Source organism: Crocodylus porosus, unplaced genomic scaffold (assembly GCF_001723895.1).
Source record: "Crocodylus porosus isolate Cpor-Errol unplaced genomic scaffold, CroPor_comp1, whole genome shotgun sequence".
NCBI lineage: Eukaryota > Metazoa > Chordata > Crocodylia > Crocodylidae > Crocodylus > Crocodylus porosus.
The window spans coordinates 42223848-42237329 of NW_017728931.1; the positions used below are offsets into that span (position 1 = coordinate 42223848).

At 44.1% G+C, this 13482-nt stretch overlaps 1 protein-coding gene across 1 annotated transcript; it reads right to left on the bottom strand.

The window, feature by feature from the left end:
• Positions 1-457: 457 nt before the first annotated feature.
• Positions 458-12199, bottom strand: LOC109315929 (cystine/glutamate transporter-like). Its single transcript, XM_019543891.1, is given in 6 exon segments — positions 458-764; positions 766-777; positions 2144-2188; positions 2810-2909; positions 3919-4044; positions 12055-12199. Coding segments are annotated over 6 exon segments (648 nt in total). The 3' UTR covers positions 458-544.
• Positions 12200-13482: the final 1283 nt, after the last annotated feature.

A 13482-nucleotide genomic window follows, 5' to 3' on the forward strand; every position in this document is an offset into this window, starting at 1 on the left:
GGGGGTCCCCCAACTTTGGCAGCCCAAGCGTTGATTGCTTAGATGGCTGAAACTTGTTAAAGGATATTTGGGTACTTGCACCAGTACTGGGTTGTCTTTTATTTACTGATTGGCATGAATGTTCTAAGCAGCTCAATGGCTACTGAGAGAGTATTTTGAATAAAAGTTTGAACAGTCCTTATGGGGAAAAGACAGACCTTCACCTAGCAGCTGCAAACATTCCTCCATTCAGAGCACCAAAGCAGGACAGAGCAAGTAGGACTGGAACTACTGATGTAATGCTTTTGAAAGATTTATCTGCAGAACTCTAGAAACAAAGGAAGAACCCATGTTTAAGGACCAGAGATGAGAGGGATGCATGCAATCCAGTGTCTATGGGCATGTTGCTAAAGATGTGTATCCGAACTACTTCAGAGAACAGAAGGGATCTTTGTCAGGGTCATATTCTCCCCAAACCATCTGCTTTTATTGCTTGGTCCTTCCCATTAAAGGTGGAAACAGACAGCCTGCCTCGGGCATCAGAATCCGCAATCTGTTCTTTCCTTTAATAAATCTCTGGCTGCTTTCCAGTAGTGCTTGAAGATGGTCCCAGATGTGAAGGCTTCCCTCTGCTCCACTGAACATATCTGGTGTAAAGGAAAAGGGCCATACTCACCACAGGCACAGCTTCAGAAACCAGCACGTCCTCTGTTGCCAGGACTGAATAGTAGGAAACATTAGTCAGGAGGTACCCCAGAGTAACAATGACCAAGGACAGTATCAGTCAATGGGATATTCCTAGGATAGAATAAAAGCAAGCCTTTCTTTTACTGCATCTCTCTTCTACCATTCAAGTTTACCTTGTTCTCTTATGAATCTGGTGCACTTGGCTAGGAATTTTCTGATGTGTTTTCCAGCCCAATTACCGGTGCACAGAAACCAAAGCTACTCGGAAAGGAAGGGCTTGGAACAATTTTTATTATGAAGCTGTTGATGTGTCTCTGTTTGTTTGTTTTGTTTTTTATATATATATATACTGGAACAGTTGCTTTTCAGTTCAGAATGAATTTGCTCAAAAATAATAAACTAAATGTGGTAGAATTGTTTAAATTTGAAAGACAAAAGTGCCAATCAATCCAAATCTGAACTGCTTTGGGGTGGCTGGTTCATGAAAGTTTTCAGGATTTCAACGTTTTTGATTTTGTTCAGCTCTGGAGCCTGGCATTGCAGCCTTGTGCTAATGATGTCGGCGCAGAATTGGGAGACTGAGGCCATGGTAAGTATTGTCCACAGTTAAATTCCCCTATGGCTTCCTGTGGTAACATTTGTGAATGGCAGTTTAGACCATTTTCCTGAAGGGGTCTTCACCGTTTCTGGGCACACTTGAGACCTGTGCCAGATATCACGCTTCCTAACTGTTAAGTGGGAGTAGTTTTCCTTTTGTCCTCTTTTGATACAGCATGAAACTCCTGAAGACTTAACCTAGGCTGTAGCACCTACCTGTAGGAATCTGATTGTTGAGGGGGAATAGTTGCAGAAACCTGAAATAACTGAATATGTTTTCAAGCCTTAGCTACTACAATGATTAGCTTTAAAAGGAAAATCAGAGAAGTTTTAGTTGGATCAGTCCTAAATTTCTCTTCTCCGGTCTGAGTTGCTCTCCCCCAGCCTTGCCCAGTTCTTCATATGTGATTGACAATAGATTGCTGCCTCTGTCCTCCTTTCAACCCTTACTGAAGTAAGGGCAGACTTGAGCCACGGTATACAGTGTATTATGGGTCTAATCTTGTCTAAGCATAGTTATTCAGGGACTGATCTCGTAGGTCAATTTTTGTTTCTTTTAGCAGGAAACTAGAAGAAAGGTTGTGCCTCCAATCCAACCAAGTGTAGTCCCTGTTTTGTGGTGTTTGGTAGTGGGGAGAATGGTATCTTCTGCTGAACCATCAGGTGTGTGCCACTGGCAAAGTCAGGCTATGTAACAGCTGATAGACCTTGAGTCTGTGCTAAAATTCTGGTACATGTATAAATGAATTTGCATGCAAGTCAAACCTCATTAGGAAACGCATCCCAGCTTCTATGCATCAAATGATGAAATTGCACCATTTAGTGCTCTATTTCTGATGCCTACCAGAAATGAATCTGAGCAGCTTGCTGTGGTGCTCACCTTTCAGGGTTTACAATTTCCTCTGTTACAAAGTTGACATAAAACCTGGAATTAGAAAAGAAGAGTGTCTGGACTGCTGATCTTAGTTCCTGTGCATGGTCTGAAGAATTGAGACCAATAGATTATCTGGTTATCAGTGTGGGATACCCTTTCTTGCACTGTATGCCTTTTATTAGGAGACTTTCTACAAGGAAGGAAAGCAGTTTCTTTGAAGGCTTTTGACTGAGGCAAAAACCTCTCACTAAGGTGAAAAAAAATGTTGGGACTTGAAAATGCCCTGTTCTGCTCCCTGTATCCCTCTTCTCCCCTCTAATGTGGTTTTTTTTTTTGGTTTTTTTTTTTATATCCAGCCTGGAAAATCTTTGGCATCTTTTGTTGGGATATGCATTAAAACATTACAGAGGATGCTGGAGTTAAAGTGCTCTTTGGAAATACTGAGAAATACTTCACTTAACACCTGAATGCTTGTGCAAAGGGGTGGGACATCTCAGTCCAGTCTCTAGAGGACAGATAAATCTGCTGTGAGTTGGCCATTGCTGCTGTGGCTCTGAGCTGCAGATGAAGCTTGATGCAAGCTCCATAGTACAGTATTCTGACCTCCTGCTTTGCTATTTGGCTTCCATTAGTAAATTGAATAGGCAATGTCAGTATAGACTGAAAACATACCACCAACCATAAGAAAACATCCCAGAGTAAAAAGCAAGAGGCAGCTTGTCCAGAGTCCGCAGACTTGGGTCAAAAGCATCCTGGAAATTCTCATAGTGACCTAATCAAGAAAGGATTGAAATACAACATGTAAATGTGACGGTCTTTTGGAAGAGCTATGCAACAAGGAAGATGTGCATAACCATAGCTCTCTGCCATTACAGAGATAGTTTTAACATCCTAGGGATCCAGTTTCAAATGACTTATTGCATACCATAAACTTGAAGTCAGAAGGTAGATTAGACTTCATAGACTTAGTCAGGCTTAGGTTAATCTTTTGCATAATGCAGGGTTGTGGAATGTCACCCAATCATTCCTGCAGCCAGGCTTATGGTTAGGTTTATGCATGGCTTTTAGAAAGGCCATTCCATCTTGATTTCTTTTTTTTTTTTTTTTGATGATTCAGGTGGTGACACATTTCAGTAGTTGATTATCCTCACTGCTAAATGCATACCTTACTTTCTTTCTGAATTTGCCTAGCTTCAGCTTCCAGCTGTTAGATCTTGTTATGCATGTGCCTGTTACTGATGAGCGCTACTATTCAACATCTATCTGCAGTGAGATATTCTGTTGTGTGTGGGGCTTTTTAATGTAAGCGGTGTATGTATGATCAGTCTATTCTTGGAAATCTGCTGCAGGCAGTCACCAAGAGCAGCTTTTTGCCATAAACAGACCAAGTTGCACCATCCATGAAATAGCATGGAGTGTTTCCAGACTCTCGTCTGGCATGAATGACTAAGTGGGGCATATGTAATTTGGCCCCCTTGACCCTATTGTTTCTGTTTCAGATAGGCTGGACATATAATGCCTTGGGCAGGTGACTAGCAATTCACTTAAGAGGCCTTGGCACGGATCTGGACAGTACTGGCAGATGAGATGACAGTGCATAGGGTGGGGAAATGGTAGGCTGAGAGTAAGCTTTTGTGTTTCTGGTAGTGGCTGAAATCTCAGTCCCTTTCTCATTCTGCTCTTGCCGCTCCATCTCCTTTCTTTTGTTTTATCTCTCCCTTTTCTGTCTCCTGCTGTTGCCCCATCTTGCCTCACTTAACACAAATTTGCAATTGTCTTACCTTCAGCAATGGTCATCATTCCAGGGACAATAATCATGCCAAGAGTGACCATCTTGATGTCTGTGAGAGTAATCTGTATATTTGTAGACCAGGTGCCACTCCAGCAGTTGCGAGCAATTATTAGAGCTGGAAGAAAAGAACAACAAGGTTGTACATATGGACTGAAAACAGACTTCTCAGAGTTGGGCAAGGCACAAAGATAAATGGCAAGGTAGGGGAAAGGCTTTTAGTACAGACACTGGGTTTGGATCCTGCCTTATTTTATCATGATTGGTGATACTCAGTGGACAATAAGCATAGCAACATGTTAAATTTCTCGAGGATACCGAACTGGAGCATACTGCAAAAAAAAAAACCTGTCGCAATAGAAGTGATGCAAAGAGAACTAAAGAAACTAGTAACTTTGACGAGACTTAACCAAAATGAGAAACAAACGGGAAAGGCACGTGCTGCCTGAAATAATCCCAGATGAGGAGAAAAGCCAAGCAGGTTTCTGGGCAATAAATCTTATATAAGTCTGTAGTGCAATGTATTGTCAAAAATACCTTCATTTATTTGCATCCCAGAGGCAGCGTTCCCAAAACAATTTAGCTTTCCAAAATTGGAATACTTGCCTTAAGCAAGGAAGCTGATTTTATTTTTGGCTAAATAAAAAAATAAAGCATCCTGCTTTGATTCCTGCTCCACTCAAAGTTTAAGACCAACTGCCTGGCAGGAGCAGAGGCATTTCTATTCAGGCAGGTCAGGGAGTCGATTGACTTCAGTTGCTTATTGCTCTTCACTCCATAGGTGTTAACAACAGTTTGTCCTATTTAATGGCCTTGACCTGAAAGGCACTAATCAAGCTAAGCTGTTTTTGAAAGTTTTGCTGCTTGTTTACCCCTGGCCTCTTCTATTTCACAGCCTTACTGACTTTTTAAAATTTGTAGATCTGCCTGTGGAGACCAGACTTCAGCAACAGTTACAGTTTGAGCTTCTGACTGAGCAGGAAAGGAAGGATGAATGAGTTGAAGATTAGTCTCTGCCCCTGGTCTATGCAGTCAGAACTCTGGGAAATTTTCTTTATTCTGCCTTCCCAACAACAAGGTTTCTGTCTTATTTGGGAGCATGTTGTACATAAGAAAATATCATATTCAGAGCCAAGGACCATCTGGCTTTTTATGCAAACAAGCCTCTGGAAGGATGAAAGGAACAATCTCTCACCATGGACCTGAAGAGCATAAGGGGAAATTGCTAATTGAACAGATTGTTTAGTTTTATGGCATCACCTCTGGGTTGTTCTTTTAGAGAGCCGTGCAGCAGTATTTCCTATGTTGGGGATCTAGATGAGATGGTCTGACAAGCTATGCTAGTCTTTTAGGTGCGAGCGCACGAGTGTGTGTTTGGAAGGGGGCTAGGTGGTGGCCTGCTGTGATTGAATGTTATAACCAGAGGGGAAAAAGGGTTTGACTCTTGTCACTTATGGTGGAGATTTTCAAAGACACAAAAAGAAGTGAAGTTTCTGTTCCCCATGGGGACAAAAAGAAGTTTGGACATCTAATTCCTGTCAGTTCCCTTGAAAATGAAAGTTTGTATAGACTGTCCTTGGTCCTCTAGAAGACTTTGAATATGTTATTTGTGCCATGGGAACACCCAGAATGGGGCCTCCATTGTGGAAGGCACTGTACAAATGCATAGGAAACATTACAGGGGCGTAGGTTGTAGCTGTGTTGGTCTAAGGACATAGGCAGACAAAGTTCATTTAAGTTGGTCTAATAAAAGAGATCAGATTCCCTCAAAGAACCTTGTCTGCCTAGTAAACATTACTGCCTTTCCCCAAGGAAATTAGTCAAAGAAAGCAGGGAATGTGATGGAAATAATGGGAAGGTGATAGTTTGAGGTTTAATTAAATATGTAAAGCTCTGCATAGACTTTATAGAGTTGGAAAGAAGTCATCCCTGTTGACTTGTGTGGAAAAAGTAGTGAAAAGAAATGACGGATAGTGCCAGGAGTAGCAAGCTGAGCCTGACGTGCCCCCTTTCCAAACCCGTCGTGCTGGTTTAATAGATTTTCTGAGGGTTACTCACAGACATTAGTGGTGGTGACCAGCTTCACAGCCCAGGCAGGGACATGGCAAGAAGGTAAATAAAGAGAGGCTCAGTTAAGTAATGACCAAAAGCTAAGGATGTCACTGCAATATTGGCAGGACTGAAATACAGAATAAATTCAGGGGGTAATGAGGCAAGCTCAGTTTTCCTTCGCCCACCTTCCATCCCATTTCTCACCCCTCACACATGGTTTCCATCCTCCCTTCACACGTTCTTGCTTCTATCATAACCATTACTTAAGGGGACAGTGACACTAAAATATAAGGAACAAAAGAAGTTTGAAGCAGCATTTGTCATTTTGCATTTCCACTCACATTTTCTGTCTACTGCTCTGCCTTCAAGATGGCACCATATCTACACAACCCTCATAAGTGAAGGGAAAATAGAATGGGATTTGGACAGAGACTTGCTGACTTCCTGGTGGAGTCGAAACCTGGATATATGATACTTGCTGAACTGTGTATTCCTGTTCCTTTTCTTCCTCTAAATGGGAGGAATTGGGTTTTATCTATCTGAGAAGGACTGTGTACATTGGTTAAGTTTCTCCTGATAACACTGGAAGCTGAAATATTTTCTTCTTGCTCTCTGTTTTTTGGACTTCTCTGACTGCTCTAGCAATGTTCTTCAGCTCTGATCTGACATGGCCCTACATGGAGTAGTTCTCCCCAAGGCCCAAGCCTACTACTTCTGCTGGTACCTTTTACTAGCTATCTAAGTTTTGCTATCTATGTGGCCTCTGTTACCATAGTAGTTGATGCTTAATTGTTTCTTCTCATTCTTCTCATATGGTCAGCTTGGGGCAGTGCCATTGTTCCCATGTCACAAGTGGAGAATGGTGGCCCCAGGAGTGACTTGCCAAATATCATGGAGGGAGTCTGTGGCAGACCACGGAACCAAACTTAGGTCCCCAAGTCCCAGGCTAGTTTTTTTTACCATTGAACTGGATGTTTTTTAGGAACTGGGGAATTGTTATTTCTAACGTGTTACATTTAAGGGCATGGAGCAATTAGCTTGACTGATTTGATTCTTTGTTTGTTTTTGATCTCAGCTTTACGTAGGAGGGGATTGAACTGGTGGCCCAGAGGTGATAACCTGAATGTTCCTTCTCTCTCCTATGGAAAAAATTTGATGTACAGATCACCTTGAGCTTCCCAGTGAACTCACTGTTTTGCAAGGGCCATTCTATTTTCTGAGCTTAATTTTCCCATACTTTTTGATTGTGCTTAACTGTATTGATACAAATTGCACATAATGGGGTGACACATGATGCCTATGAAATAAAAGGTACTATTGTATGCCATGGTAGTAGCCACTTCCCTACTGCTGCTCCCCTTCCCCACCCTGCTTTTCGCTCCAAGGGACTCCCCTCTGCTCTAGAAGAATCTCTCAGGAACCTGCTGATGGGTGGTACTGTATAAAAGTCTAGACAGATGGCCAACTACTGATGAAAGGGTAGTTCAGACTCTATTTCTGTGCAGCCTGTGACCTCTCCTTTTTAATGGCAGTGAATACAGGGAGAGTTAACAAGCCAAGTCATCTTTATACTTTTTGTACCATTTGAGTAACTATGTCCCAGCACTGTAGGGGTCAGCTGCATAGGCTGTGATCTCATCCTCCTCAGGGCAGACAGCACCGCCAAGCCCAGATGTGCTGTGCCAGACGTTCCTGTTCATCTGGCAGCCATTTTTTGGGGGGGATGGGGGGAGGGTACTAAATGAAGGAGGCCATGTATCAAATGGATTTCTAAGGGGCAGGGGGCCTTTTCCAGAAAACTCAATTGAGTTCGCAGATTACAGAGAAATACCGTCTGTTTCATTATCATACTGCAAGCTGTTCCTTGTTTTCATTTTCATTCCTCATCAGGGATTTTCCACTACTTTTTTTTTCTCTTACCATTTCATCCCCCCTGCTCCCTCTTCATTTCCATTTCTCAGGTCCCTCTTCTCTCCTCCTGCTGCTTTCCTTCTATCCTCTCTTCAACCATTTGCAAGTCCATGTGTTTGCCGCAGTGTTGCATTCACCAGCTGGTTCCTTTAGCTGTGCAGCTGGAATCTGCCCCAATTAGAGAGAAAAAAAGGAGACTCCCTCTGAGCACAAAACAAATGAACAGAAAACCTCATCCTGCAACAATTTACTACCGCTTCTCTCCCAGCACCCTACAGAAACCAGGCTGTTTTTACCAGAACATAACAAATTCAGCCCACAATCGTAAGAAGGCAGGCAAGGCTCCAGGGGTTTCTAGGAGATGGATATAGTGTCCCCCTGATTTTGTAATGCTTGTTCCAAGCTCTGCATAAGACAAAGCACCTAGAAGTGTGTGTGGGGGGGAAGGTGGTGCTTACCTCTTTGTGTTTGAGACCCCATCCAACACCTCCACTATATAAGCATAAAATAACAACAACTCCTGCCCTGAAGATCATTGGCTATGGAGCGACAAAGGAAATATTATAAGACCGCTTTCTTACTTAGGAAGACAGAGAGGACACGACTCAACCAAGCTCTCACAAAGTCAATGATGGAACCCCAGGTTCTACCACTGAGGCCACATCTCCCAGGTTGCAGACCAGTGTCTTACCAAGGAAGGTTGATCTTGCATTTAGGTAGGAAGCAGCTGCTACCGAGGACTGGGATCTAATAAGTGCAGGAGCATGTAGAAATATACACGCATCTCACAGTCCTATCTAATATTTTGGTGGGTGTTTCTTTATCCTAATGAGCCACGTGTTTGTGCTGCAGGAAGGATAACTGTGCACTTGGCAGGGGCATGTGGTATGCTCCCCTGCGCAATCTACAACGGTCCTTTATTCTTTTAAGTCTTCAGCATGCACTACAGAAATAACTTTTTTTCTTCTCAAATGAGGGTGGATTTCCTGTGTTTGGGTCTTTGTATGGTATTTTTTTTAATCTTCTCTGTTGAAGGGTGTTTTGGGACACAGCAAGTTGGTGATTGTGTCTACAGGCCCCAGGCAGGGAGCTGACAAGCTGTTAGGGCGGTTGTGCTCATCATTGGAATCATTTGCATTTATTAGATAATTTCTAAAGTGTAATTGGCACTGTGCAGCTGCAGGGCCCTGAGCCAGCAGTGGGGCTCATAAATGTGGTGTAGCATTCCTGAAGCAGCGGTACAATTCATAAGCTACCTTCAGGGCCCCAGGAACATAATCCCCAGGCTTTTTAGCTCGGGTTGAAATATCCAGTGCCTAATTCTGTCCCCTTCCTGTGGCTTGCCACCTCAACAGTGGTAGTAATGAATACTTTACTGAAGAGCCTCTCTTCTATTAGTACTCCCAGTTCCACAAGCTTCCCTGGCAGCCCTGGGGGCTACTGAATTAATATATTATTTTGGGGGATTATAGTTCAAATCTTTGTGAGGTGAGAAGCAAAAGTGTGTAAGGTTTTTGGCTTGCTCTGCTTCCTAAAGAGCCTAATCCAAAGCCAGCTGACATCCATGGAAATGCTCTCACAGACCTCAGTGGGCTCTGGTCCAGGTCCAGAATTGTTACTTTATTAAATGGCTTCACTTTGCAGGTGTAATATGTTTCTAATGTAGGGCTTCTTGAACTTTCAGACTTTCTTTTTCAGTTAAAAATGTACTAAACCAAGCTGTTCCATTTTGCCAACAGCATGAGGTTGCTCTACATGGCATGGAAGAGGCAAGCAGAAGCCCTTCTCCCTGTTCACCTTTGTTGAGGCCTTCTGCACTGTCTTATCTAGGATGATGACCACAGTATTCTGAAGTGGGACCAGGGATGGAGCCATGGGAGTTGCTTGAACTTTGGTCCAATGTCCCAGGCATCTGGTGCAGAATGAAAATCTGTGCAAATCTTGCAGAGCTTTCTACTCTCTTCACTCTGGGAGTCTTCTAGCAGCTTGCAGGGTGCAAACCACACTTCAAAACTGATAGTTGCTGAAACAGCAATGAAGTGCTTCATGTTTATTCACACAGCCATCAAGCCTCAGATTAGGTATTTCATTTTTTAGCCTGATTCTCCATCTTTGTATAGCTATTTTTGTTAGTTCAAAGTGAGTATTGGATGGTACTGAACTCCCCCAGCCCACCATGGGCTCCGCTCTGTCTGTGCCATCTCCAGGAGAGGGGCCAGGGGAATGGGGATCCGGGCTCCATGCTCTGGTCTCAGCAGCTGCTGCTTCCTGTGGGTAGCAGCTGCTGCTTAGGCTGGGGTGATGGGGCAGGGGGCTGTGGGCCCTGCCCATGGGGCACCTGGGGAGAGTGGGTGCTGTGGATTGGGAGCCAGGGGCACCGGCAGTGTCAGAGGGCTGTGGGTTGGGAGTGAGGGGCACCTGGAGGGTGTGGGGGGCTGCAAGTTGGGAGTGAGGAGCCATGCTGAGGAAATGGGATCATGCTGAGTAAAAGTTCAGGAAGCACTGCCATGGATGTTAAGAAATGAAGAATCATTGCCCCAGTCTTTGACTTCAGGGCAAAGGGCTATTCCACCATGCCGCAAACTAGATAGGGAAACTGACTTGACCATGGCTATTCTGTGGGATGCTGTCTGAGCTGTGATAGAAGTCCAGCTGAGAGAAATTTCTTCTTTCTCCAAGAAATGGTGGAGGGTGGTTCCTGTTTAGCCAATAGCCCAGTTGTTAGTGAACTCACTTGAAAGGTGGAAAATCTAGATTCAATCCCCTCTTCTATAAGGGATCTGGTTTCATTTCTGTCATGAAAGTGCCCTGCCCAGTATGGTCTTCAGAGTGTTTTCTCTCTCTCCTGTTGACACTGTTTCCACACATATAAAACACTTGAGGAGCTTTGAACATCTAAAGTAATTCTTATATCTTGGTTAGAGCATTCACCTGGGAGGTCCTAAAGTCCCAATCCTTCATTTCCATTGCTTGACATTTGTTAAAGATGCCTAACATGGGATTGATGGGATAGGATGAAATGCTTCTTTTGCCCCAAAGTAAATACTTTGCAAGTCTTCCCTTCAGCTCAAATTGAATTTAGGGTTTTTTGGGATGCTGGTGGTGACCAAACAAAAAAATATGTAAATCATTTGCCCAGCTTTAGTTGCAATACAAGAGTCTTATAGACCAGGGGCTGCCGACCGGGGGTACGCCTACCCTCCAAGGGGTACATGAGAAGGCCCTAGGGGGTACACATGGGTGGGCAGGGCTGGAGCACCACCACTCGCCATCCCTGCTGCCGTGCAGGTACCGCCTGCCCAGCCAGATGCAGAGGGTGGGAGAAGCTCGTATGCAGTGGTTGCTGCTCCAGTGTGTTCAGCCACTGGGGGTAAACTGATCCAAAAAGGCTGAAAACCCAGGTTCTAGGCTATGATTTCTGCTATCGAGTCCCCCTTGCTACCAGACTCCATACTGACTATTAAAGAGAGGCACCAAATCAGCTGTTAGCATAGGGCCAATAGCTGGCATGAAGATGCTGTAGCTCTAGCACCATTTGTGGAAGGAACTGTTGATACCCAGAAATGACCGTAGGTGCAAACCCATCTTGTTACCAAGTGGGGTGCCTTAGAAAATTGAGGTGTCATGCCTACAATGCCATGACTTAATCATTGTGACCGATTTTTCTTTTTTAATCCCAACAGTCATCTAGTTGCCTTTGCAGGGAAGTGGGATGGAGACTTCTGCATTTAAAAAAAACAAAAAAAACCAAAAAAACCCGAAAAGAAAAATTTGATATTAATCTTGGAATACCTAGAATCCCAAACTCTTGGGCTTGCTGAATCAGAAGACTGAGCCCTGAAAACTGGCTCCTTCCCAGCAGAGAAACCCAGGCTGGCCATACAGTTCTTGCAGCTTTTTGATATGGAGCCAGGATTTGAATTGATAAACTCTGGTCCTATTTTTTTTTTAACAGTATATCAACAGACTTGACCATCTTCAGCTGCACTAAAAATTTCACAGCAGCTGTGTACCTTTGGAATATAGACATACACGTATTCTGAATTTTCTAACCACCTCACTGGTCCTTGCAGGAGAATTTGAAGAATGACTTGCCAAACATGGAGAGGATCCCACATGCCAGCCAGACTATCAGGGACATGCCCACATTGCCAGAGTTTTTCACCTTTTGGAGTATTAAACATGCCACTGTCAACAACAGTGCCAGTGCCTAATGCACTGGCCCTCATCAGGGTGATCTGTTTCCTCAGGAAAACTGCCTTGCCTTCCTGCTTCTCTTTCATGTCTGAATTCTTCCTGGATGGTCCCATTACTCTTTCTGTCTTCTCTGTAGAGTTTGACAAGCTCAACACTTCATGAGAGGTCTGCATCTAACCCTCCACTTCAAAGGCTAACACAGTTGTTTCAGCTGTTTTCCCAACCCCTGTGTACAAGCTCCCTCCTTCTGTCCCCAGCAGCCTGCCCATGTACAGCTTTGGATAAAGTCCATTTGCAAACACAAAATAACCCTTAGGTGGAAGGAGATGCGAGTCCTGAGGAAGGAAACACCCCAGTGCTTCTGAGAGAGGTTGGAGATGGCGGGGAACAGAATCTGGATGCCCAGTTTGGTATAGACAGGGTGCCATTCTGACACTGATGAAATAAACTTCAGGAGTGTTGGACTTTGTTGCAGTGATGCAGCCTAAGGCTTGTAGCTTTTCTTTTTGAGTTTACACGGATAGTTTAAAATCTGTACCAAGCTAGCCAAGATTTTATGGTATACTTAAAATCAAGACTGTGGCATGAGATGTTTGTCATAGTGGATCAGAATCCTGGACCTGCACTCCTGATGCCAGCAATGTGTGATATCCCAGGCTTCAGAGGGAAGTTACCTTCCCTGCACCTCCCAGAATGTACTCACACTTTTTGTCTGTACTTGAACCTACTGGTGCACCTGCCTTGGTGCTGTCCCCTTGCAAAGGTGTGATGCACTGGCTTATTCCAGTTTCAACCTAAAATGCCAATCAGCTTGACCTCAATCCCTGGTAAGATTCTGGAGAAAATTATCAAAGAGACCTTTCTTGATAAGCTGGCTGATTGGCAACATCCTGAGGGACAGCCAGCATGGGTTTTTAATGGGTAGGTCTTGCCTGGCCAATCTCATCTTATTCTATGACCAGGTGATGTATCACCTGGATAAGGGAGAAGAGATTGACCTCATATATGTTGGCTAGGGTGTTGAAGGAGTGAGCAGAGGTTATTGCAGGGCCCTTGGCACGGCTTTACGAGTGCTCGTGGTGCTTGGGCCAGGTGCCAAATGATTGGAAGATAGCCAACATGGTCCCCATCTTTAAAAAAAGGGAGAAGGGAGGACCCAGGTGACTATAGGCCCGTCAGTCTTGCCTCAATCCTAGGGAAACTCTTTGAGAAGATCATTGTGGAGCACATCTGTGATGGGCTGGCTTCAGGGATGATGCTCAAGGGCAACCAGCATGGTTTCATTAGGGGCAGGTCATGTCAGACCAGCCTGATTGCCTTTTATGATCAGGTCACAAAAGCATTGGATGCAGGTGTCGCCGTGGATGTAGTCTTTCTGGACTTCAGCAAGGCCTTT